General features: G+C 40.3%; 2 protein-coding genes across 6 annotated transcripts; one reads left to right on the top strand and one right to left on the bottom strand.

Annotated features, from left to right (window-relative positions):
• Positions 1-65: 65 nt before the first annotated feature.
• pcolce2b (procollagen C-endopeptidase enhancer 2b) lies at positions 66-12,003 on the bottom strand. 2 transcript variants are annotated; one of them, XM_082546065.1, is made up of 9 exons: positions 11,952-12,003; positions 9,560-9,668; positions 8,930-9,185; positions 7,843-7,967; positions 6,921-7,057; positions 6,657-6,820; positions 5,624-5,707; positions 3,011-3,178; positions 66-2,651 (listed from the first exon to the last, which is right to left on the bottom strand). In XM_082546065.1, the coding sequence occupies exons 1-9, from the start codon at positions 11,966-11,968 to the stop codon at positions 2,521-2,523; spliced, it is 1,191 nt and encodes a 396-aa protein (XP_082402191.1). In that variant the 5' UTR covers positions 11,969-12,003; the 3' UTR covers positions 66-2,520. The 2 variants fall into 2 exon arrangements, with proteins under 2 accessions (XP_082402191.1, XP_082402190.1); XM_082546064.1 differs by lacking the exon at positions 11,952-12,003 and adding an exon at positions 9,939-10,469.
• On the top strand, positions 11,104-22,164 carry u2surp (U2 snRNP-associated SURP domain containing). 4 transcript variants are annotated; one of them, XM_082546060.1, is made up of 26 exons: positions 11,104-11,217; positions 11,988-12,086; positions 12,193-12,307; positions 12,454-12,578; positions 12,659-12,729; positions 12,870-12,958; positions 13,101-13,136; positions 13,247-13,329; positions 13,498-13,663; positions 13,770-13,981; positions 14,340-14,383; positions 15,999-16,103; positions 16,202-16,268; positions 16,377-16,540; positions 17,873-18,035; positions 18,147-18,226; positions 18,329-18,416; positions 18,534-18,671; positions 18,800-18,989; positions 19,096-19,176; positions 19,288-19,339; positions 19,440-19,584; positions 20,789-20,899; positions 21,039-21,166; positions 21,307-21,492; positions 21,673-22,164. In XM_082546060.1, the coding sequence occupies exons 1-26, from the start codon at positions 11,173-11,175 to the stop codon at positions 21,809-21,811; spliced, it is 2,922 nt and encodes a 973-aa protein (XP_082402186.1). In that variant the 5' UTR covers positions 11,104-11,172; the 3' UTR covers positions 21,812-22,164. The 4 variants fall into 4 exon arrangements, with proteins under 4 accessions (XP_082402186.1, XP_082402185.1, XP_082402188.1 ...); XM_082546059.1 differs by having other exon boundaries at positions 21,283-21,492; XM_082546062.1 differs by lacking the exon at positions 13,101-13,136.
• Positions 22,165-22,181: the final 17 nt, after the last annotated feature.

Genomic DNA, 22,181 nt, shown 5'->3' with positions numbered 1-22,181 from the left:
GCATTCTCCCAGGTGAAAAGTCTTACACAAAAAGAGGAACAATCTAAAGTGGTGAAAGCGTTTTATTTGGACAGATGACAAAAATAAAATATAAATAATATTATTAAAGTTTTTTCCATAAGAAAATAGTTTTCATTTCATACCTTTGCTTCTAAAAAAAGACACTAAGAAAATATCATAATGACGATGATGCTCGAGAAAAAAGCTTCAGCAAATAAGCTCCTCGCTTGGTTGGCGTGAAACCAGAAGAACTGAAAGAATATTGCATGTATAAAATATTGCACATTAAATCACCACAATTAACATTTCCAAACCTGCCCATTAAAACCGAACTTGGGAATTTAATGGCAGGTGCTAAACCATCATTAAAGCTACGACAAATAGCTGCAACAAATCCCCCCTGTGGATATTAAGCTTGTTAAATTAATGACTGGTCCGCCAAACTGACATCTTTATTTAATGCATCAGCCCCATCCTTTATTCACATTGTATTCAAGAGCCTCAAAGGGTAAAACTGAAAGGCAGAATATGGAATACTCTGAGGAAAACTGCCACTATGGAATGCCAGAACAGATGTGCATGCACACCGAATTTTTAAAATATGAATAATGTTTATCTTATGAAACATTATAATAAATTGGTGTTCTGCCTATTTCAGACACCGGTGACTGGGGTCAGTTTAATCCTGTGCTAGAATCATGACATGAATGCGAAAACCTCGAGTAATTGAAGACAGATGGGAATTTCTCCGTGTCTTGTTTGTTCTGTAATCATCCAATTTACAGTCATGGTAAAAAAAAAAAAGAGAGAGAGAGAGAGAGAAAGAAAAACAAACAAAAAAAGTAAAGTACACTCACTTTGACTTCTAAGGTTTTATGTATCAGGACATAATAAAAACCACCTGCTCCTTAGCAGGGCTCAAAATCAGATTCAGATGGACTACAAAACATGACATATTACACAAAAACTAACCCTTAAATGCAGAAGCAGTATGTACACCCTTACTGCTTACATGTGAGTTAAGATGCCAATGAGGAGAAAGCAGCTGCTAACCAATGCATTCGATGAACTGATCGTCATCGAGTGTGAGCCCCTATGTGACACGCAAGTTTTGGCAGTTTTCTATTGTCTGGTGTCTTCAGCTGTGTGTTAACACAAAGCCAAAGAGGAAAGACATCAGCGATGATCTTAGAGAAGAAACTGTTGCTGAGAGCTGCTCTACGGTAAGGATGCATGTTTTTGTGTGTGTAAGTGTGTTTGTTTCCAAAGCCGGCCAGTGGGCCAGATTGGAATCTTTTCAGGCTGATTCTGGTCACTGGGCCAATTCTGGCCCGCGGGCCTTGTGTTTGACATCCCTGTTCTATACAGTCATTAAAAATATTCACAGGTGCCAATCTTCCCAGGAGTGGACATCCCAGCTAATTCACTTCAAGGTCAGGCCGCTACATCTCAGACTCTACAGGCCTCAGTAAACTGGATGGTAGCACAATTAGACAGAGACTGAACAAGTGTGGCTTATTTGGAAGGGTTGCAAGGCAAAAGCCTCCTCTCATCCAAAGTACTTAAGCATGGCTTAGGTTTGGAAAGCTATATCTGAACAAACCACAAGATTTCTCGAACAATGTGCTTTGGACACGTGAAACCAAAGTGAGTGTTTGGTCATAATCCACAGTCTCACGTTTGTCAAAAACCACACACAGCATATCAAAGCTCCTTTGTATCCCAAAATATTCTACAGTCAAATGTGAGGCCATCTCTCTGACAGCTAATGCGGGGCTGAAACTGGTCGTCCTTTTGTATAGAGAGCTCACGGTGAGCTCAGTGACTGCACAGTGTCCAGGTCCTGTGATCATCACCCCTCCACTATGGTGCGGTACTTGGCAGCCTGTATGAGGTCTTCATGCTTATATGCTGTTTGGTTTTCACTAAACTTGGGACAGGACAATGATCCCAAACATTCCAGCAAATCTACAACAGAATTGCTGAAAAAAAAAAAGAATCAAGGTGATACAGTGGCCCAGTCAAAGTCCAGTGCTGGACAGGATCTTAAGAATTCATCCAGAAGGATGTGAGACTGAAAAGTCATACAACTAATTTCTAGTTATTGCTGCTAAAATAGGTTCTTAAAGCTATTGACTCTTACTAACCTACTGAAATTGGCTGTTCTACAAGTGGCTTCTACCTTTTGACTTGTTTTTTGCTAAATAAATAAATTTGATTTGTTAAATGTATTTATTATCCTAACACATAAAATATAAGAAGTGACAGAGGATGTACTTTCTTTTTACCGTAACTGGACAGGAAAATGACTGAACACACAAAGTTTCCATCAACTGAATAAATCATGTAGTTTCCATGATTTGCAGCGGCAGCTCCGCAAACGCATTCAGATTTGTTTTCATATCCTTCGTTTGTGTTCTTGAGAAGGAGATTGCTTTTGTTTTTTTCATGTAATAATTTCCATCCACAGATGAGCCTTGAGCAGACCAGTTAACAGAAGATCACCAGAGCTACCGGAACTCAGCACTGCTTGTTTATCAAAACGTTGAGTCCTTTTTGGTTCTTTGTCTTAAACGCCATAACAAAGTGGTGCGGGGCGATCTTTCCACGGCCCTCCTCGTCCACCTGGCCCATGAAGATGTAGTTCAAGCCTAGTGAGGTCACACAAAAAAAACCTGAATGCAGTGGCAGAATGGCAGAGACATTCAGGGAGGCCAAAATGTGAGAATCTGCCCACAGCAGGTCTGTATACTATATGTTTATATGCATACATATAAACTTACAGTACTTAGAGTTGAATTGACTGTTTGGACAGTGAGTTCTGCCGCTCACCTAACGCCTCAACTGAGAGTGACAGCGCATCACAGGAGGCAAACTCAGAGCCATAAGTTATTCAAAACAGTCAACCAGCATCTATACAATGTCATCATATTGCAGATAATAACCAGGGGAAAAAATTATATCGGGGACACTGAGAAAAATTGATTTCATCTCTACGCTGTACACTCACCTCTTCTGATAACTGGGCACTTTTTGCACAGGATAACGATCTTGGTGCTCATTGTCTTTCCTGCCTGCTGGATTGCCAGGTTGCCTTCTTTATACACGTTGATAATAGAGACGGTGGCGTGCATACTTCCACCTCTAATCACCGCTGTAATAACAGTTCCAGTTATCACTGTTGTAAACACAAAAAGCAGATGAAAAATTACTGAAACATTTCTTAGAAAAATAGTGTATATAACTCCCAAAAAAGCCTATACAGACAGAATACATACATGTAAAATCCACAGATACATTTTCTTGTATAGAAAACTACAACTGCAATGGCTCCCGCAAGTGCTACAGTACCTCAGTCTTCTTCCCGTCACCTACAACTGGGGGTTTCTTCCTGTTAAAAGGGAGTTTTTCTTTCCCACTGTTGCCAAAGGTTTTGCTCATATTGTTTTGCTCTGATTGTTTGGGCTCTCACTGTATTCTCTGTACTATTGTATGGTTTACCTTGCAATGTAAAGGCAACCGTTGTTGTGATTTGATTCCTTAAAATTGAATTGAATTGCTTTAAAGGCGTCTCTTCTGCAAAAAGTGGAGTTTTACTTGGCCTCCAACCTTGTGCAGACTATAATATCCAACTTTGCTGGTCTTGCTTTGTCTTGGCACTTGTTCTGGGGTCTTTAGGCACATCTCTCACTATTTTTCTTTCCAGATTCTTTGAAATTTTTAACTTCTTACCTCTGCCAACATTGTTCTGTACTCTGTGGCTCTCTTTGAAATTCTTGATGATGCTTCTCACTCCAGTTTTAGACACTTGGAAACACTGTGATAACTTTGTATATCCACCTCCTGCTTAGTGAGCCTCAACAATTCTTTTTCTCAAGTCTAAAGTGATATCTTTTGTTTTTGGCATCATGCTTTCTCAAGTGATAGCTCAAACCCTTGCTGAGGTTTATCTACTCTATGTAAATTGGAAGATAACCCTCGGTTTTAACTTGATTGTACAAGTTTTGAGCATTACAAAGTAAAAGCACATCACTGCACAGCAGTGATTGTGCTATGGCTCAATAAAAAAGTCTGTTTGTATAATAATACTGACCCTAGAAATGTTTGGGTTTTGTTTTCTATGAATTAATTAAATTGTTGTGTGCAAAAAGAAACTATTTATGCTTTCTAAAGAAAACCAGAATGTTCAGAAATGCTATGTTGAACATCCCTCTGTTAATAAATTATGGCAACTGCCAGTACTAGCCCCTCATCCTCACATTCACGTTTGGTTATCATATTCATATCTGAGAGAGCTGTGAACAATATGTGCGTGCTACATCTCAACTCCGCTTCTTTGAAGTGCAGCCTGTCTTTAAAAATGTCACTGTGGATTAACAGCATAGACTCTATACATTTCCTTTCAGGCTGTGAGCGCTACACCCTTGTGACCTTTTTTTTTAAAGCTTCCTTATCCATCTATAAGGTAAAAGCTCCCTTTAATACAACATCAAAGAATTCCAACTCTATCAAACAAGAGGAAATTGAACGTGGGACATCATTAGTGTCACACAGACAGAAAGAAATCAAGGCGATAACGTCATTATAAATCATCTGACAGTTTAACTGCTCAGAGCAGAGATACTTTGCTACTTTGTTCCAGGTTTATTTTCCTGACTGATTCTGCTTAAACAATGCGACCAGTGTGCGGGGTGAAGTTTCAGCCATTTCCTGTTTAGACAGACCAGCTCTCACAAAAGAAAAACATACAGTTTTGCCGTTTGTTTCCACGGCTGGTGGAGAAGTGACGTTTAGCAGTGACAGCTGAGTGATACTGGAGCCGGTGGCGTGGAGGAGGAGGCACGGCTCATTCAGCATGAACAGGATTCTTTAACCTGATGGTACCAATGCGTCTGGACTTCACATGCTGCCTGTTTCATTTCCAGACAGGGATGAAATTAGCCAGAGGACTGCCTGTTTTAGTCGTGCTATTATATCTGTTGCTACTGTTACATAAACCAGCGAGCTGTATTTGATGATTTAATGTGTAGATGCCACATAATTTGATTATTTTAAAATACCAGCAGTGATTGGACCAGCTATTTTCAGCCTTGTCATGTCTCGTCTCCCTGTTTCATTCAGATGCGCCGATCACATAAAAGCGACTTTTTCTGCATTCGCCGCCACATCACTCGTCTTTCCTTTTTTCCCCCTTTTCCTCGACACAAACCGCATGTGTCAGATTGCCGAGCCTGAATAAACGCCTTCATTTATTGCCGCTTTGCCTACAGTCAGTGGCTGAGTATGAGTGTGTGTTTAGACTACAGGTAACCGTGGCCTACTGTATGCAATCATTCACTTCTTGACAGGCTATCAAGGAAGTCTTTGAGATGTGTAAGGGAAAAACAATCACAGAGCAAAGATAGCAACATAATCAGGACTATAAACTGCTACTTAAGGGGAGTTTTGGCTGTCAGCATGGGGTCTACTCATATATATCTTCAGAGAATCTGCAATTCAAGCTGTTTAGGATTAGTATTTGTGAAAGCAGATATGTTAAATGATACAAAAATGGCTGGAATTTATTAGTGACTATGGCTTAATGTGGTTTTTGATAAGTTACAGTAAGCTTTTATGTTCTCACCAAAATTGCTGGAGCAGTAATTGCTCTCAAGCGTTCCTTGTCTTTTGCATTTCTGCCGGCACAGGGCAACAGAGTACTTCAGAGCTGCACAGAGAGAAAAAGAAACACACACACACAAAAATCAGCCTCTGTAATTTTGCCCGCCAGTAACGCGGGCATGTAAGTTATGTTGCCATCTGCTTCTGCTGCAGCCTATTTACTGAGTATTCTTGGTAACACAAATGTCTCTACAGATGGATGGCTGTCAGTATCACAGACAATAGCTCGATTATGTGGCGAGGGAACGTCTGTTTTTGAAGTTAAAGATAGAAGAGAATCCATAAAGGAAAGAACTGAGGCTTGAAGTAAATACAATGTGACTGTGCAAATATTTTTCTTACTGTGGAGGGAAAAGTCGGGTGAGAGGGGGAGATAAGCCAACCAGAAAGCAGTGACACAGCATGACATCATAGCAGGGGGGGCGCCAAAATAACCTGGCCTGAGTGACGGAAAAAAACAACAATGTGTGGGAATGCGAGTCTGACTATGAAAATGAGCTGTGATTGCAGGTGCAGACGCACGCCCACCCCTTGTGTTATGTACAGTTTACACAAGAGAAAAGTCTTATGAGCATAACACATAGTTTTAGCATATGCTGTGTTACAACATGTGCTTGGCTGCATCTGTAATTGGACTACACTTTCCAGTATGTTCTATTGACTCACTGGCTGACTGCTATAATCTATTTACGTGAGCAGAGCATTTGCTCTTATGTGAGCCACATGTGTGGGGACAGTATCAGAATGCATGGCCACAAGCAGCACACTGTACTACTACTTAAGCACCTCGCTCTTTCCTTCTCTTGCCTACATTTGCTATTGGAAGCAGATTTTAGATCCTTCTCAAGTTGAAAGGAGGAGATAAAATCCCACATGTTATCAAAGAATCCAGCAGCACAAAGCAAATACAGTCAAGTCAGCTAATGCAGATATTAGAAGTCTGTGGATGTTAGAAGTTTTTTAATGGTTTCTATTGAATATAAGCTGCTACCTACGTATTGGCCTGGTGGTGACTGGCTGTGTGGTAGTTGCAGGCAGTACTGTTGTGGTGGGGAATTTCTTTGGTCTGAATTTGTAGTGCCCAATGAAGCCGTCGGCAGTCAGGCTGAGATCTGACAGGAACTGGATTAGGAGCTGATTCCCCTCCGACAACACCGGCCTACAGAGCAGCACGGGAAAGCAGACTGAGGATGAACTGAGATGAAATCACATGATGGTTTAGTGAAAATGAACTCTACAGCATGACAGAAATCACCTACGCTGGGGGGCTGTCTCCGCAGTATTTGCCAATCCTCTTCGCATCGTTTATTTCCGGCCCGTTGAAAATGGAGACGTGGTCGTAGCGGCAGTAGTTGTCTCGTTCCACATCGAACTTCTCGAACTTCACCTCAATAATCTGCAGCAGGAGACAAGTTATAAAGTATTCCTCTTTTTTCTAGCAGAAGCTTATAACAGGCCCTAGGGTGCATCATCTGACTAAAGTGTATGCTGTCATTTTTGAAAAGATATACTCCACCTGCGACTCACTGAGATTTCTTAAAAGAACGGCTCAGGTAACTTGCAATGTTTTATTTCAATAGAGTGTTATTCCGCCACTGGCATTTACTCATCATTGATATAGAGGGAAAACATGCACGGAAAAATGACTAGATGAAAAACTTCTGTATCTTCATTTATTTACAAAACTCTGTTTATCTGCTGTGGATAGCTTCTCCAGTTTCCTCAGATTTTCTAAGCACACATCACACACCATGTCAAGATATGACAATTTTCCTCTAAAAACTCTTTGGGAATCACTCTGTTGTTACAAAAATACTATATTCTGCCTGTCAAACTGTGTTTGATATTTGAATGGTGCACAGATATTGTGGCCTAATAAAGAAACAAACAAACAAAGATATTCCCCTGAAAATGTTCAGGTACAAGGACTGGCCTGAAAATGAGTGAAAAAGCAGCCAATGTTCAAAGAAAGCCTTTGAAAACCCTCCAGAAAGCCTGAAGAAGTATTGCTACACAGCACTTGAGAAGACAGTGTCTCCTTGGAAGCAAAATATAAAGAAATTAGGAGTGACTCAAAACTTTTGCACAATCTCCTGGAATTTCAGTTCATTTGAGGCCAGTTATTCAGATAGAAACATTTGCATTTACTAATTTTTTTAAGTAAAAATTTTAATGTATGACCTGGTTCTTTGGTGCTACTATATGCCAGGAGCAGGTCACTCCAGCTGGGTAGTCCTTCTCAGGCCAGTTGGGTGTTTTGAAAGTCCCAGAGGGCTTAACCAGCCTGCCTCCACAGTACTGGTCCCCTGAGGAGAAATGACTGAAGTTAGTGCTAGGATTACACAATTAATTAGCTAAATTCTGCTCCTGTTATTGCTTGAATGAAATAATGAATGTTATTTAGCAATCTTTTAAAAGCTATAATGGTGAGTCAGTAATGTGCTCGTGTTATTAACTGCGTCTGGGGGCTCTCACTGCCTTTTTGTCATTATGAACACCATAAAAAGCAAGTCTGTCATTAGTCATCTGTGGGTTTAAAAATAACTGCCATCAGAGGAACATCAGTTCAGAAAAAACACAAACTCTCAAAGGATCGAATCGCTTAAAAACACGCTTTCCTTATGACATATACTTTAACTGATTCTGCCTTTCCAGCATGTAAAAAAATACATTTAGCAAATTGAAGAAAACAAATCTCTACAAATGGGTGACACGTGGTGCAGCAGAGTTTTAACCATGTTTAAAGACAGGATAGCAACAGTCTCTCTGCCGGCGGATAAGAGCCTGGCTGACTGGTTAATTGACACTGTCCACTACAGCTGTCAGCTCCTACGGTACAGAAAACCAGACATTAAACTTCTAAAAACAGTAGATGGCCCAGTGAGGAAAAACGCTAAAGGCTCTAAGTGAAATTTCTGACCTTTGCCTTGCAGCACAATAGCCAAAAAACATGAGAAATTCCACATCACAGTGCGAGAAGAGTTAAAAAGCAGATTTCTTTTAATCCACATGGACTTTTAGCCCTCAGACCTGCTCTTACTGAGCACTACACGAATGGATACATCCTGTTGTTTTACTGGGTGTCTGCATACAAACAAGGTAAGATTTACTTCTTAGTAACATTACAGAAGCTCCACATATTTCTGCATTACATGCTTGGATAGCAGCAAGATGTTCTGCTACCCTTGCAAACTTGGCACCTTTGACTAAGACAGCTGTGTTAAGAGGAAGCATGCCCAAGCTTCTTCTTCTCCCCATGTTTTCTTACCTCGCTCATGTGTATGGGCAGCAGAGAAAACAGCCAGGAAGCCACTCCCAGCAGTGTTGGCATCGGATACCATCTGCAGGAGCATCTTGTTGCCTGTGGAAACAAGGGCTCCTGGCTTGAACGTTCCACAGAAGCGACCCAGTCTCTGTCCATTGACATGGCCGCTGTAGACATCCACATAATCATAGCGACACAGGTTGTCGTTCTCCAGATCAATGAAGCGGAATGACAGTACCACCACCTTGCCCTCCGGGACCTGGGTGGGGAGTTGGAGAATGCTTAGTTAAATTATTATTATTATTAGATGGCATAACAAACAAAAGAGCATAGACCTAAATACTGAATATTGTTACTTTAATACTCTCAAACATTTAACCTAATTGTGCATTTTAACCCAGCTTATGCCGTTTTTCCAACCTAATCATCGCTTCACTGCAATAAAGTACAGAAACATCACAGAGCCACTCAGCAAAGATTGCCCTAAGCTAACTGCGGCTGTGGTTAACTATTTTTAGAAGGAAATTAGGAGTTTGGACTAAGACAAAGATTGTCATACTGTATTTATTTTTAATGAACAATGCTTTATCACTGTCATCATATGCTATGAATGAAAAACAGAACTGGACTCACTGTGATTCTCCACACACATTTGGTATTTGGAGGGTAAACTCCTGGGTACCCCTGGCTCCCGATTACTCCAGACTCTCCTGTGATGTTTCCGCCACATGTAAAGATTGGTCTGAGGAGAAAGATATTTTCTATACATATAAATAAAATAATAACGGTGCATTACAGCAAAATTTAAAAACAAAGTTGATAATATCCATTGGATTCAGTGCATTCAGTTCCTCGCCACATGTCCCGAGGCAGCCCATACTGCACAATATTCTTCCAACTCCAGTCATCTGACGGTGATTTTCAAAAGGCTAAATGGGATCCTTACTTTTTTAATCTAATAAATCTTTCAAGAAAATTTGAGTTTGGGGTAAAAAAGTAAATAAATAAGTACCTCTGCTGGGACTGCGCACAGACTTCTGTCAAGAACAGTAGAGTCCATGCGCAAAAAATACTGCATGTTCTCCACATTGTTGGGAAAACGGAGCAGGAGCTTCGCCTGTTTTCGCCCGGTGGCGTGAATGGCATTGTGCTCAACAGGCTAAAACGGAGGGGAAAAGTACCCAGGAGCTCCTGTAAGGACTTTCAGCAACGGAAAACTCAAGCAAGCAGATGAATATAGCGTTTGTTCTGCGTGGTAGGAGGGACGGGGCGCAGGGTGCACATTTCTTTTTTTTTCTTTCTTTCTTTTTTTTTTCCCTCAGGGGGGGGTTAAAGACGCGCTGGGAGGGGAGGGAGTGGGCGCTTGCATTAGTTGGCTTGAAAACGAAAAACCTTTAAGGAGATGGCATGAATATACTTGACTCCAGAAGTTATCTATGCATGGTTTCACATTCCGATCAACGTGTATATTTCTGAATTCAAATACCTGCATGTGCCTAAAGGTGAATGAGGCAACTTGTGTTGTGTTCTCCAATCTTATGAAATATGGCTTGTTAGAGTTGTGTGCTGCAAAGGGGTCATCTGAGGATTGAAAGAGAGCACCACCTGCTGGACAAACTATGGTGTAAGCAATTTTATTATCACTCAAATTCCAATTCAAAAATGTGCTGTTCTCTCCATCATATTATGTTGTTTATTTGATTATATAATTATTATTTCTATTTTAGATGTTACCTATTTGTCCATTTGCATTTCTTGAAATGCTCAGTCCATGTCATTTGTTTTTAAATTTCATGAATAGTGAAATTACCTTATTTTCTTGCACTGGTACACGTGTGGTAATATTTAGGCTCCTTCATTCTTTGTTTATTTACCCTGATATCTTAGTCTGAATCTGCAGTTTGAATTATACGGAACCTGCATGCTGATTATGGCATATACACACCATTCACATCGGAATTTTCAGTGGGGACAAAAACAAACAAAAAGGATAGAGTGAGATTGAAGTCACTTAGAGCAGCAAATGAGAGTTTACGGAAGCGTAGTACGTGGTATTAATTTTATTAATTTATACATATTTATAGTTTTAGTACGTGATAGAATTTTGAATCCTTGTGTCGCGCTTGAGAAACTGAAAGAAGAGAGATGGGAAGCATCGGCGATTCTGTGATTGATTGCGACGCCTGGAGTTTCACAGTTGCCACTATCATCAGCTCGGCGATCGATTCATTTCAGTTCCACAAAAGATGGCGGACCGAACGCCTGGTGGCTCTCAGAAAGCTAGCGCTAAGGTAAACTTATAGTTTGTAGTTGTCTTAGCTCACTTGCACCTGTTGTAATGAGAACTGTGCAAATAATCTTGTGCTTGAACAGCACTAGCTGTTTGCTGTAAAAGACCACAACAGGGAGTGTGCGCAACAGTGTCTGCTAACACTGCCGCGCTACGGCTAACTGAGGCGCCGCAGCCACACTGGCTGGTTTTAGCTAAGCTAAGCTAATGTGTTGGTCACCATAAACTGGATTAATGGAAGCAGTTATCACAGGAATAAACTTGTTCGCAAATCACAAGCTTTACACGTGCATTGTCTTCTGGATGACGTACAGTGGTTGTATATTTCAGTGTGGAAATAGTAAATTAAGCATTTGGGAGCTGGGGCCTAACCGTCATTCGCCGTTTAGCGCAATGCATTCAGTCCGTGGCGCTGCACCAAAAGACGACTTCTTAGGCCTCTTGTTAATTTAGCTAATTTCTTAATCTTTCCTGGTCTCCAGCTGCAGCTTGGTCGTAAATGTGTAATGTATTATACTTAAATAATTAGTGTTAAATGTCTGAGTAACGGTTGCCGGCGCCTATTTAATACAGCCGACTTTATAAACCAGCGGCTACAGTCCGCGCTGAAGTTACCCGTTTACGGGATAATTGTTAGGCATATTAAATAATAATAATAGCAGGACTCAACATTACTTGAACAAGTCGTGGTTGTTTCCAGTTATTAAATAGTCGTAATGTGTGCTTATTAAATACCTGGTGAAAACAACCATACTTTGTTGACATGTACAGGCGCTGCTTGAGAGCAAACTGAAGTCTTTCAGCATTGGCAAGATGGCAGTGGCAAAGAGAACCCTCAGCAAAAAGGAACAAGATGAAATAAAGAAAAAAGTAAGTATGGATTTTCCTTTTGCACAATATTCTCTGCATGAGTAATAGCTGTTAGAGATTTATATGATTTATTTACTTTGACACCTTTGTGCGCGTGTGTGTTCAGGAAGATGAACGAGCGGCAGCTGAAATTTATGAGGAGTTTCTTGCTGCTTTTGAAGGAGGAGGGGAGGGAAAAGTCAAAGCTTTTGTCCGTGGTGGCATTGCAAATGCAACGAAAGGTATACGTTTTGCATTATATATTTCTCAAACTGATTGCAAAATATGCAAATGTTAAAGAACAGTTCACCAAACCTTTTTTACTTCGGAAATTGAAACAGTAATGTGATTGGAGGGCGAAAACTAAAAAAAGGTTTTCTCCTTGCAGAGGAAGCGGCTGCTGATGACAAGAGAGGAAAGTTGTACAAGCCTAAGTCACGTTTTGAGACCCAACCAAAAAGCATCCTGCCTTTGGAAACTCCGCCACAATTTTTAGCATTAGACAAACGGCATGTAAGTACTGTTTCTGAGAATGAGAAGCATCTCGTCTAACTTTTGCATTGAATAACACTTACCTGGTTTCCTCATTGTAGGGCTTAAAGAAGAGCAGTGAAAAGGAAAAGAAGAAGAGTAATTTGGAGCTCTTCAAAGAAGAACTTAAACAGTAAGTTTTAACACAGGAAGGTGTTAAAATATTTTAGTGGCAGAGATTAGATGTTCCTAAGACTTTTGGTGTGGTTATTAAAGTTGTAATATATTAAACACAGATTTTAATCAGCTGTGATATGTGTCTGTGTCTTGTAGAATACAGGAAGAGAGAGATGAAAGACACAAGATGAAAGGACGTGTTAGTCGCTTCGAACCGCTCTCTGGGACAGATGGAAGACGCTCCTGTAAGTGTTGTTTAAGTCGCGTGACTGCCTTACGTGCACTAACTTGGCCTGACAGGGCCCTTTCCTGCCTTACGCCACCCTCTGTCCCTTTGTCCACATCTACCCTGAAACAAAATTTATACTGCTTTTCTGCTTCTTTTAGCGGATGGTTCTTCACGAAGAAACCGTCCGTCCAGTGGTAATTTTGACTTAATATAGTGACCGTGAATACCTTTATCTTGCTAAGAAAATAATGTTGGTCCTGTCAGACAGCAGCAGGAAATTCTTTTCTTTTCTCTGTGTCTGCAGTTTTGGATGACTGTGCACCAGGTTCCCATGACGTTGGAGATCCATCCACTACTAACTTGTACCTTGGAAACATCAATCCACAGGTTTGTATCTAAACATGCATGAAGTGGAAGTAATGTAAAGCATGCCATAAAAGGAGGGGCTTAAGCATGTTGCTATTCCTTCAAAATTTGCTACATATGCCCTTAATTCAGAATGGGAAATATTTATGCAATGTCTGTGTTTCTCAATTTGTATCATTTACTTCATAGATGAACGAAGAGATGCTGTGCCAAGAGTTTGGCCGGTATGGCCCGCTGGCAAGTGTGAAAATCATGTGGCCGAGGACAGATGAGGAAAGGGCTCGGGAGAGGAACTGTGGCTTTGTGGCTTTCATGAACAGGAGGGATGCAGAGCGAGCACTCAAAAACTTAAATGGTACGAATCTCGAATTCTTTTATTAAGTTGTTATATTACATCCTTTTATCTTCTTTCCAGTTCACATGTGCGTGTATAATTTAATGCACATTTACTCCCATAATAGGAAAGATGATAATGAACTTTGAGATGAAATTAGGATGGGGAAAAGGTGTGCCCATTCCACCCCATCCCATCTATATCCCTCCTTCTATGATGGAACATACACTCCCCCCGCCTCCCTCTGGCCTCCCATTCAACGCACAGCCCCGAGAGAGGCTAAAGAACCCCAATGCTCCTCTGCTTCCTCCACCTAAAAACAAGGAGGAGTTCGACAAGGTAATTCAATACGTCAGCCTAGGATTTTCTCATGGGATATGGCAATGTTTTGTTAATTGTGGTGGTAAGATGTTAGTCATAATAAGCAAGTCAGTACAGGATTTAGATTTTGAATTAGTTGTTGTGTGTAAGAAAGTGTCATTATCAAATGTCAATGTGTGCAAAATGCTCAGTGTTACAAAGAGGTGTTACTGTGGTAAAGTATCAGGGTTGTTTGGCCTCTAGTAAAACTGACAGCAGGAAAGGAAAGTTATTGTCTTTTTGCACTTTTTAAATGCATTTTTTATATTTTTCACCTGTTGCCTTTGTAACAATACTCACATTCTATGTTTATTATCTGATGTGACTTCATATACAGACTCTGTCGCAAGCCATAGTCAAAGTGGTTATCCCAACAGAAAGGTACATGTTTTTCTTTTTTTTTTTAAATTGGTGTACAAACTTAGAAAGAAAAAAAACATCCCATAATGAAACTAATACGTTTGATCATTTGATCACTGCATGCTACAGGGGGCTGGTCAGTGTGGATGAGCAATGGTTGAGGCAGCTGCACGGCGTCTTCATACTAGTACCTAGAATAATACTGACTGAAGTTTGTTTCACATCCCTCCATCATTCATATTTTCTTTACATGTGTAGCCAAACATCATTATAGATCTTAATAACTATGCTATTTAGAGAAAAATATCATTACTTTCACAGTCCCACTCCATACATAGACATTAAATCGTGTTTCTCAACTTTAGTGATGTTGTACTCTGCTACATACATGATCTGCTGATTCTAGATCCGTAGTTGTGAAAACCTGTTCTCTGACCATTGCTCACTCAGACCGTCTCCCCCCTTGGCCTCTGTCACTATGAGGAGCTCAGTAAATTTGGCTCCTGCTGACAAATCCAAACCTGCCATCATTAGTCTATATATGACCTTTGACATTGGCCTTGGTGAGCAGCACAAGTTGAACTGTCTGCAGCAGCGAGGGACCTGAAAAGCATCATGGGATGGATTGGGAAAGTATACAGAATTTTACCCCGTCATTGGTACGATCGGCTCCAATACAAGTAAATGTGATTTGTGTTGTCAAATGAAAGACATCCTTTGTCTTGTTGGCCACTTTAGGCTAATTGTATGCAGCCTGCACAATTTATTTCCTCTACAAATTATCACAGAAGAACTTCTAACGTTCCCATTTGCACAGTTTTAAGTCGGTACCAACTCCACTAGTAGATAACCCGTTTTAAGCCAAAGATCATGTACTGCTTTTTCACGTTACATTAGTAGGAAAGAGTGGGAATTGAAAGGCACTGTACTGACAAATATTCCTGTTAGTACGGTGTCTTATTAATGTCTCGCTCCTGTTGTTCCCAATTCCACTCACCCCCACATTGTGAAATTTGAACTTAAAGATATTTTATATGAAGGTTCCGAGCAGTGCAATGTAATTAAAAGCTGTTGCACTGTAGCTTCAAAGAACACAGGCATGACCTTAGTAGATGCAATAAAAAAAGCTTTTCTTTTCTTTTCCTTTTTTTTTTTTTTTAATTGACATGAATGTCGTACTGTCACAAAATGTTTTTATATACATATTTTTTATTTTTTGCGTGTATTCATTGATGTTATATGTAGGCCCAGAGGTGTAGCCACAGTGATGGTTAATTTATTCCTGGTCATGTGACACACTCTGACAGTCATCTGTTGTCTCATATTCCCCGTCATTTAAACCGTCGCTATAGTAAATAATAAATGGGTATTGTGGTAAGATTTTAGAGTGATTTAGCCATCGTTCTGTACCAAGTATATAATATCACAGTAGAAATTTATTATTCAGGTATAGGTCAATACAGCTGCATTTATGCTTGCAGCATTTCATTGTGTGACATAAATTGTCTTTGCCTAGTCAGCCTGTTGAGTGTGTCAGACCACCAAGAATAAATTAATCTTTAATTGGGAGGTTTTAGTAGTGTTCAAGAGTCCGTCCAGTCTGAATCCGTTTGCTTTAACTGTGTTTTTCTTGTAGGAATTTGCTCTCTCTCATCCATCGAATGATCGAGTTTGTGGTGCGTGAAGGACCAATGTTTGAAGCCATGATCATGAACAGAGAGATCAACAATCCCATGTACAGGTGAGCTTAGCTGCACAATAGAAATGTAGTGTTATTCTGTTAGCTAAAATTCTATGATGTGCTGAGTTACAAAGGTTGTGTATGTCTTTTTATGACAGGTTTTTATTTGAGAACCAGAGCCCAGCACATGTATACTACCGATGGAAGCTCTACTCCATACTGCAGGTTAGTTTTCTATCTTGAAAAAAGTTGCAAAATTTCAGGGGGATCCAGCCATTCCACTAAGTTTCTTCTTTTTATCAATGTGTTCACTGTGATTTATTACTTCCTCAGGGTGAATCACCAGCCAAATGGCGAACAGATGACTTTAGGATGTTTAAAAATGGCTCTTTGTGGCGCCCACCTCCTCTTAATCCGTACCTCCATGGTCCTTACGATGACGGTGAGGAGGAGGAAGATGAAGAGGAGGCCAATAGGAAAGGCTGCTTAAAAGAAGAGTAAGAATATTTGTTTATATTCTGTTACATCTATGTTGTATTTGCTAAATTGCAGAAGTTCTGAGGTCTTTACTTGAAGGAACACTGGAGTCATGCTTTGATTTCTAATTGGCTTTGTTGATGTTCCCACCTGCTCCAGTGTTGTTACAACTGTTAATACTTTGCTGAGTAGTGACTCAGTATTTAGAAATCGGCAGGATAGTCAAGTTTCTCTGCATATCCATTAATTTTAACATCAACTCGCAGCTCACGCCTGCACTCGCACTCTACAGTTTTGCTAATCTAACATGAAAGTAAATGTAAAAACACAAAGTGAGAACCTGAATTGTCAACTGTAATGGAATAAACTTGTGCTTTGCAATTGAAAACCCAGGCCTACCCCAACATGCCCTCTCTGGAGCTCTACAGTTTCAGTGGACAGAAATACTTTTTTTTTTCTTAACACTGACTTTTATTGTTAAAATTTTAGGTGTATTAAGAAAAAAAGCAGCCACGCAAATGAAGCTTTAATTTATTTTGGTCCTGGCTTTTATTTTATTATTGTGACAGATATAGGGCTGTGTGATATGACCAAAATCTCATATCCCGATATAAGACATCTATCGTCCCGATAATGATATAAATCACAAAGATTTAACATTTTCTGTAAATTATGTGAATCTCTGGCAGCTCAACTTGAATGAAGTGTTTCCAGCTGGGCGTCGTGTACCTGGAGTCGAGTGTTTTAACCGATGCATTAAAGGATGCATTTTTAGACATAAGTTGTAGCGGCCGCCGTTTTCTTTGTGAGTATTTATTACACGGCGTGCTGCGGGCCTGTTCTAACGTTTGAGTCTAAGGTTTATTTTTTAGCACCTGGCGGCTCTTTTTTGCTTTTCATCCGTAAATAATCTGCATACTCTTTCACGTGATTCAGTTTATTTTGAAAAGTCTCAACAGGATCTTGAGCTTTATTGTGAAAGGTTTATGTGGAACATAAACAAGCGGACACGTGATGGTTTTACCGTCGTTGTTGCTAACGACAACGCATAAAAACAGGCACTTGTCCGTCTGTAGTGTGGTTATATTAAATATAAGAGAAAGAGAGAACTTTAAGAAATTAATATAGCCACTACAGTGACCATCAAAACGATGAAAAAATATTGCCATAAACAGTTTATTTTGCGACACCACGAAACAAACGATAGCGTAAAATGAAACGATAGACGTTTTTATATCGTCATCCGATATATATCATTATATGAACAGCCCTAGACAGATATGAAAAGTACAGTAGTGCAGACAACAGCTGGGTTAAATGCACTCTGTCCTCACTGTCCTTCATCTCTGCAGGGAGCGGGACAAACTAGAGGAGATGCTGCGTGGTTTGACTCCCAGGAGGGCAGATATTGCAGAGGCCATGCTGTTCTGTCTCAGCCATGCTGAAGCTGCTGAAGAAATTGTGGAGTGTATCACAGAGTCCCTCTCCATCCTAAAGACCCCTTTACCCAAGAAGGCAAGACATTGACCAAAAGAAGAGAAAGACTTTGATAACAACCTGTTTATAGAATTACCCGAAAACCCTTCCAGAATCATAAACTCCGGTTTGCTCTTTGATGTGTTTCAGATTGCACGGTTGTATCTAGTTTCTGATGTGCTGTATAACTCTTCTGCCAAAGTAGCCAATGCATCTTACTACAGAAAATAGTAAGTTATGTCGTTTGTATACTTGAACCATATTATCATCAATTTCACTTAGTCACTCCTTTTTTCCCAGGAAATAAATTGCTCTTTCCTTGTTCGTAATAGCTTTGAGACAAAACTCTGCCAGATTTTCGCCGACCTAAACGCAACTTACAAAACAATACAAGGTCACCTTCAGTGTGAAAACTTCAAGGTACCAAGTCTTGTTAAGTAAACTTCACAGCCTTGATAATTTATATACTTAAACATCCAGGTTACTTAGCTCTTTTTGTCCTAATTCTTTTTTTTTTTGTGTGTGTGTGTGCGCTAGCAACGGGTAATGTCATGTTTCCGGGCATGGGAGGACTGGGCTGTGTACCCTGACCCTTTTCTTATCAAGCTGCAGAACATCTTCCTTGGTCTAGTAAACCTCGCTGTGGAGAAGGAGCCTGTAAGCCTTGTTGTGGAGGTAAGTGAGGCTTTATTATTTAGTCTTTTCAGTACCATTAAAGTTATTGTATTATTATTGCTTTGAAATTTTACCATGCTGCTACTAAATTTCCATGTTTTTTCTTTTTCCTCTACATTTGTATCAAGCCTGAGCCAGCAGACGACATTGATGGGGCTCCTATCGGGGATTATGTAGATGGTACTCCACTGGAGGACGTGGATGGAGTGCCCATTGACTCAGTTCCCCTTGATGGGGCACCAATCGATGGAGCCCCTCTGGATGACCTAGATGGAGTTCCTATCAAGTCCATGGAAGAAGACCTAGATGGAATACCTTGTGAGTAGTGCATACAATAGCAAAGCATGTTTCCAAGAGCTGTTGGATCCATCAATTTCCCAGCGACTCAGTTCTTTTCTTTTTTTTCTTCTTTCTGTTAATATAGTGGATCCGTCCAAGGATGCTCCCTTCAAGGTAGCACCATCGAAATGGGAAGCAGTGGATGAGGCAGAGTTAGAATCTCAAGGTGAGGCCTTTTAAAGTGTCAGATTAGTTGTTACCTACATTATGTTATCATAGCTGGCGTGAGGGTTTTGCAATTACTTGACTCATATAATTGCCTTTGTTTGCTCCTCAGCTGTGACAACCTCCAAGTGGGAGATATTTGAGCAGCCAGAAGAAACAAAAAAGTAAGGTTTTTTTTGTGTGTGTGTGTTTGCCTTTTGAGTTTGATGTTTTGTGAATGCCTTGACACGCCTTTGTTTAAAAAAATTGTGTTCACCTCTAAAGGGACGATGCGGACAGTGATGAGGACAGAAGCCCTCGTTCAGAAGATAATCAGAGCTATTCCAACCCGATCAGAGATGACTCTGACTTTAAGTCAAAGATGTCTGAAATGAACGAGGAGAAGCGCTCTAAGCTCAGAGAGATAGAGGTACTCCCCCCCTTCTTTATTTATAAAGTTTTGCATGTGTAATTTGACATATCAGGCCCAATACAGCAAGTACCAACCGATACAAAGACATATATCAAGACAGATTAGGCCATTAAAATTCGGATGATAACAATAAAACAGAAAAAAAGAAAAAGGAAGAAAAACATAACATCTTCCAGCCAACGTGATTGGGCTGGAGGGTGAGGAGCTTTCCAAGAAGGCAAAATTCGACCTCGTGCCAGCAGTGAAGTGAAAGCGATAATATCCAGTTGCTTACGACTAAGGTTTAGGATGGCGTCCTCAGAAATGCCAAAAAGGGCAACTAGTGGACATGGTTTGAGAGTAACGCTCAAAACATGAGAGAGCACTTCAAAGTAAAAAGTCCAGTATAATTGAAGTGACGGGCAGGCAAAAAACATATGAGTTAAATTGCCGGGGGATTGTGTTGCATCTGTTGCACAGGTCAGGAATGCCGGGGTATATTTTAGATAGTCTAGATCTTGAGAAGTGTAACCTGTATACCGTCTTAAACTGAATAAGGGAGAGTCTTGCACATGAGGCTGAGGAATGAATTTTGTCAATTACTTTGTCCCAGTAACCTTCAACAAACTGAAGACCCAGTTCCTGTTCCCAACTCGAAGCAATCTTCTCGGTTGAGTAATTGCCCGATGCCATAATTAAAGTATATATTTGTGATATTAGAGCCTTACTGTGAGGCTTCAACTGGAACAAGTCTTCCCACCAAGGCTTGAGAGGCTGACTTGGAAACTCTGGCAAGATAGAAGATGCACAGTGTCTTATTTGAAAGCAGTGGAACAAATGATACGAGGGCAAATCATACAAAGAACAAAGGTCACTAAAACTGAGAAAAATGTTATGTTTAAAAAGTCATAAAACCATTTGATACCTTTTCTTGCCCATATACGGAAGGAGTCGTCCACCAGGGACGGGGGGAAGAGGTGGTTGTTGCAGATTGGGGTCAGAGCAGAAGCAGAGACTGAATTGAAGTGACGCCGGAATTGATACCATATTTTTAAAGAGCCAATTAGAACAGGGTTGTCTGTGAATTGTAACAGGGAAACAGGAAGGGATGAAAATAATAGTGCTGAGAGTGAGGAAGAGATAGAGGTACTTTACAGATACCACAGACCTCAGACTGCACATGGCAGTATACAACAATAGTTGATTGTATTTCTCCATGCAGGTTAAAGTCATGAAGTTCCAGGATGAGCTGGAGTCTGGGAAAAGACCTAAGAAGCCCGGTCAGAGTATTCAGGAGCAGGTGGAACATTATAGGGACAAACTACTACAAAAGGTGTGTATTGGATCAGGTGTACTTAAAGTTTGGAAGAAAAATGCACACTTTTGATCATTTATTACTGGTTTATAATTGTTACATGCCGTGAAAAAAAAATCAAAACCTAACAAGAGATTTTTTTTTTTAATCCCTTTAGGAAAAAGAAAAAGAAAAACTGGAGCGGGAAAAAGAGAAGGAAAAGAAAGAGAAGGAAAAAGCTGAGGCACGGTTGAAAGAGTTAAAGAAGGAAAAAGAGAAGGAGGACACACCAACCAGAAAGGAGAGGTCAGACACTTGTTTAATTGCTGCGTGCTTTCAGTGATTCAAAGTGTGGATCTAGGGTTTTTCTTTTTTTCTTTCATTCATGGAACATTGGATTTATTTAATTTCCTGTGTGACAGATATTTGTCCCCTCCGGTTGATAGGAAGCGTCGTCACAGTGGATCACCGAGCCCAACGCGGAGCAGCAGCAGACGAGGCCGGTCGTCCTCACCTCGTTCAGAGCGGTCCGAAAGATCAGAGCGCTCCGACCGATCATACTCTAAAGACACATCCTCACGTTCTTCTCATAAAGACTCTCCTCGATCCAGCAACAGAAAGTCATCCAAGAGGTAAGATGGTGTTAAGCGCTACTAATATTAACATTTTAACATACTCAATGTGCTTGAAGTGGTCACTAAGAGTAGTAAAGTGCTACATATGTAGTCCTGGACCTGAATATTCAACAAATTTGATATTTGCTTTTCTGGGTATTCCCATTTTTTGTTTATTTTTGCCATTTTCTTATTTAGATCACCGTCATCACCTCGCACACCCAAACGATCCAGGAGATCGCGCTCCAGGACACCCAAGAAATCAGCTAAGAAATCCCGCTCCAAATCAAGGTCTCCCCATCGATCTCACAAAAAGTCAAAGAAGAGTAAACACTGACATCTTTTTTTTTTTCTTTTCTTCCCCAACTCCTCCCTCCTATTCTCTGCGCCATGTGTATAAAAATTGACTGATTTGGCAGCTGAAGATTTCTGCCCTGATGTTAAAGTGAGGACAATGAAGTGTGGAGGGTTTTGCATGGGTTTCCATCTGGTGTACCAGATAGATGGCGCCACTGCTGTTTTATATTGTAAAAAAATAAATAACGTGCTTGTGTTTCCTGATTCCCATCACCTCCAAATGGAATTCATCCATGTGGTAGACCACACCTGTAAAGAGTGTGACGACAATAGTCTTATTCATGCTGTCATTTTCTGTTTTTGTAGTTCACATTAAAAATAATTCCTAATAAAGTGATTTTTTTTTTTTT

Source organism: Aulonocara stuartgranti, assembly GCF_965226115.1.
Source record: "Aulonocara stuartgranti genome assembly, chromosome: 9".
Lineage (NCBI taxonomy): Eukaryota > Metazoa > Chordata > Actinopteri > Cichliformes > Cichlidae > Aulonocara > Aulonocara stuartgranti.
This window is presented reverse-complemented; position numbering and strand designations above follow the sequence as displayed.

Excerpts from the sequence above, each read along its gene's own strand:
- pcolce2b (XM_082546064.1), bottom strand. The coding sequence starts at position 10,072 with ATGCCATTCACGCCACCGGGCGAAAACAGGCGAAGCTCCTGCTCCGTT. Across the intron at positions 7,968-8,929 it reads TGCCCATACACATGAGCGAG|GGGACCAGTACTGTGGAGGC; the intron begins GTAAGAAAACAT and ends ATTTCTCCTCAG. Across the intron at positions 7,058-7,842 it reads TAGTAGCACCAAAGAACCAG|ATTATTGAGGTGAAGTTCGA; the intron begins GTCATACATTAA and ends CTCCTGCTGCAG.
- u2surp (XM_082546059.1), top strand. The coding sequence starts at position 11,173 with ATGGCGGACCGAACGCCTGGTGGCTCTCAGAAAGCTAGCGCTAAG. Across the intron at positions 12,730-12,869 it reads TTCAAAGAAGAACTTAAACA|AATACAGGAAGAGAGAGATG; the intron begins GTAAGTTTTAAC and ends TGTGTCTTGTAG. Across the intron at positions 18,036-18,146 it reads AGACCCCTTTACCCAAGAAG|ATTGCACGGTTGTATCTAGT; the intron begins GCAAGACATTGA and ends GATGTGTTTCAG.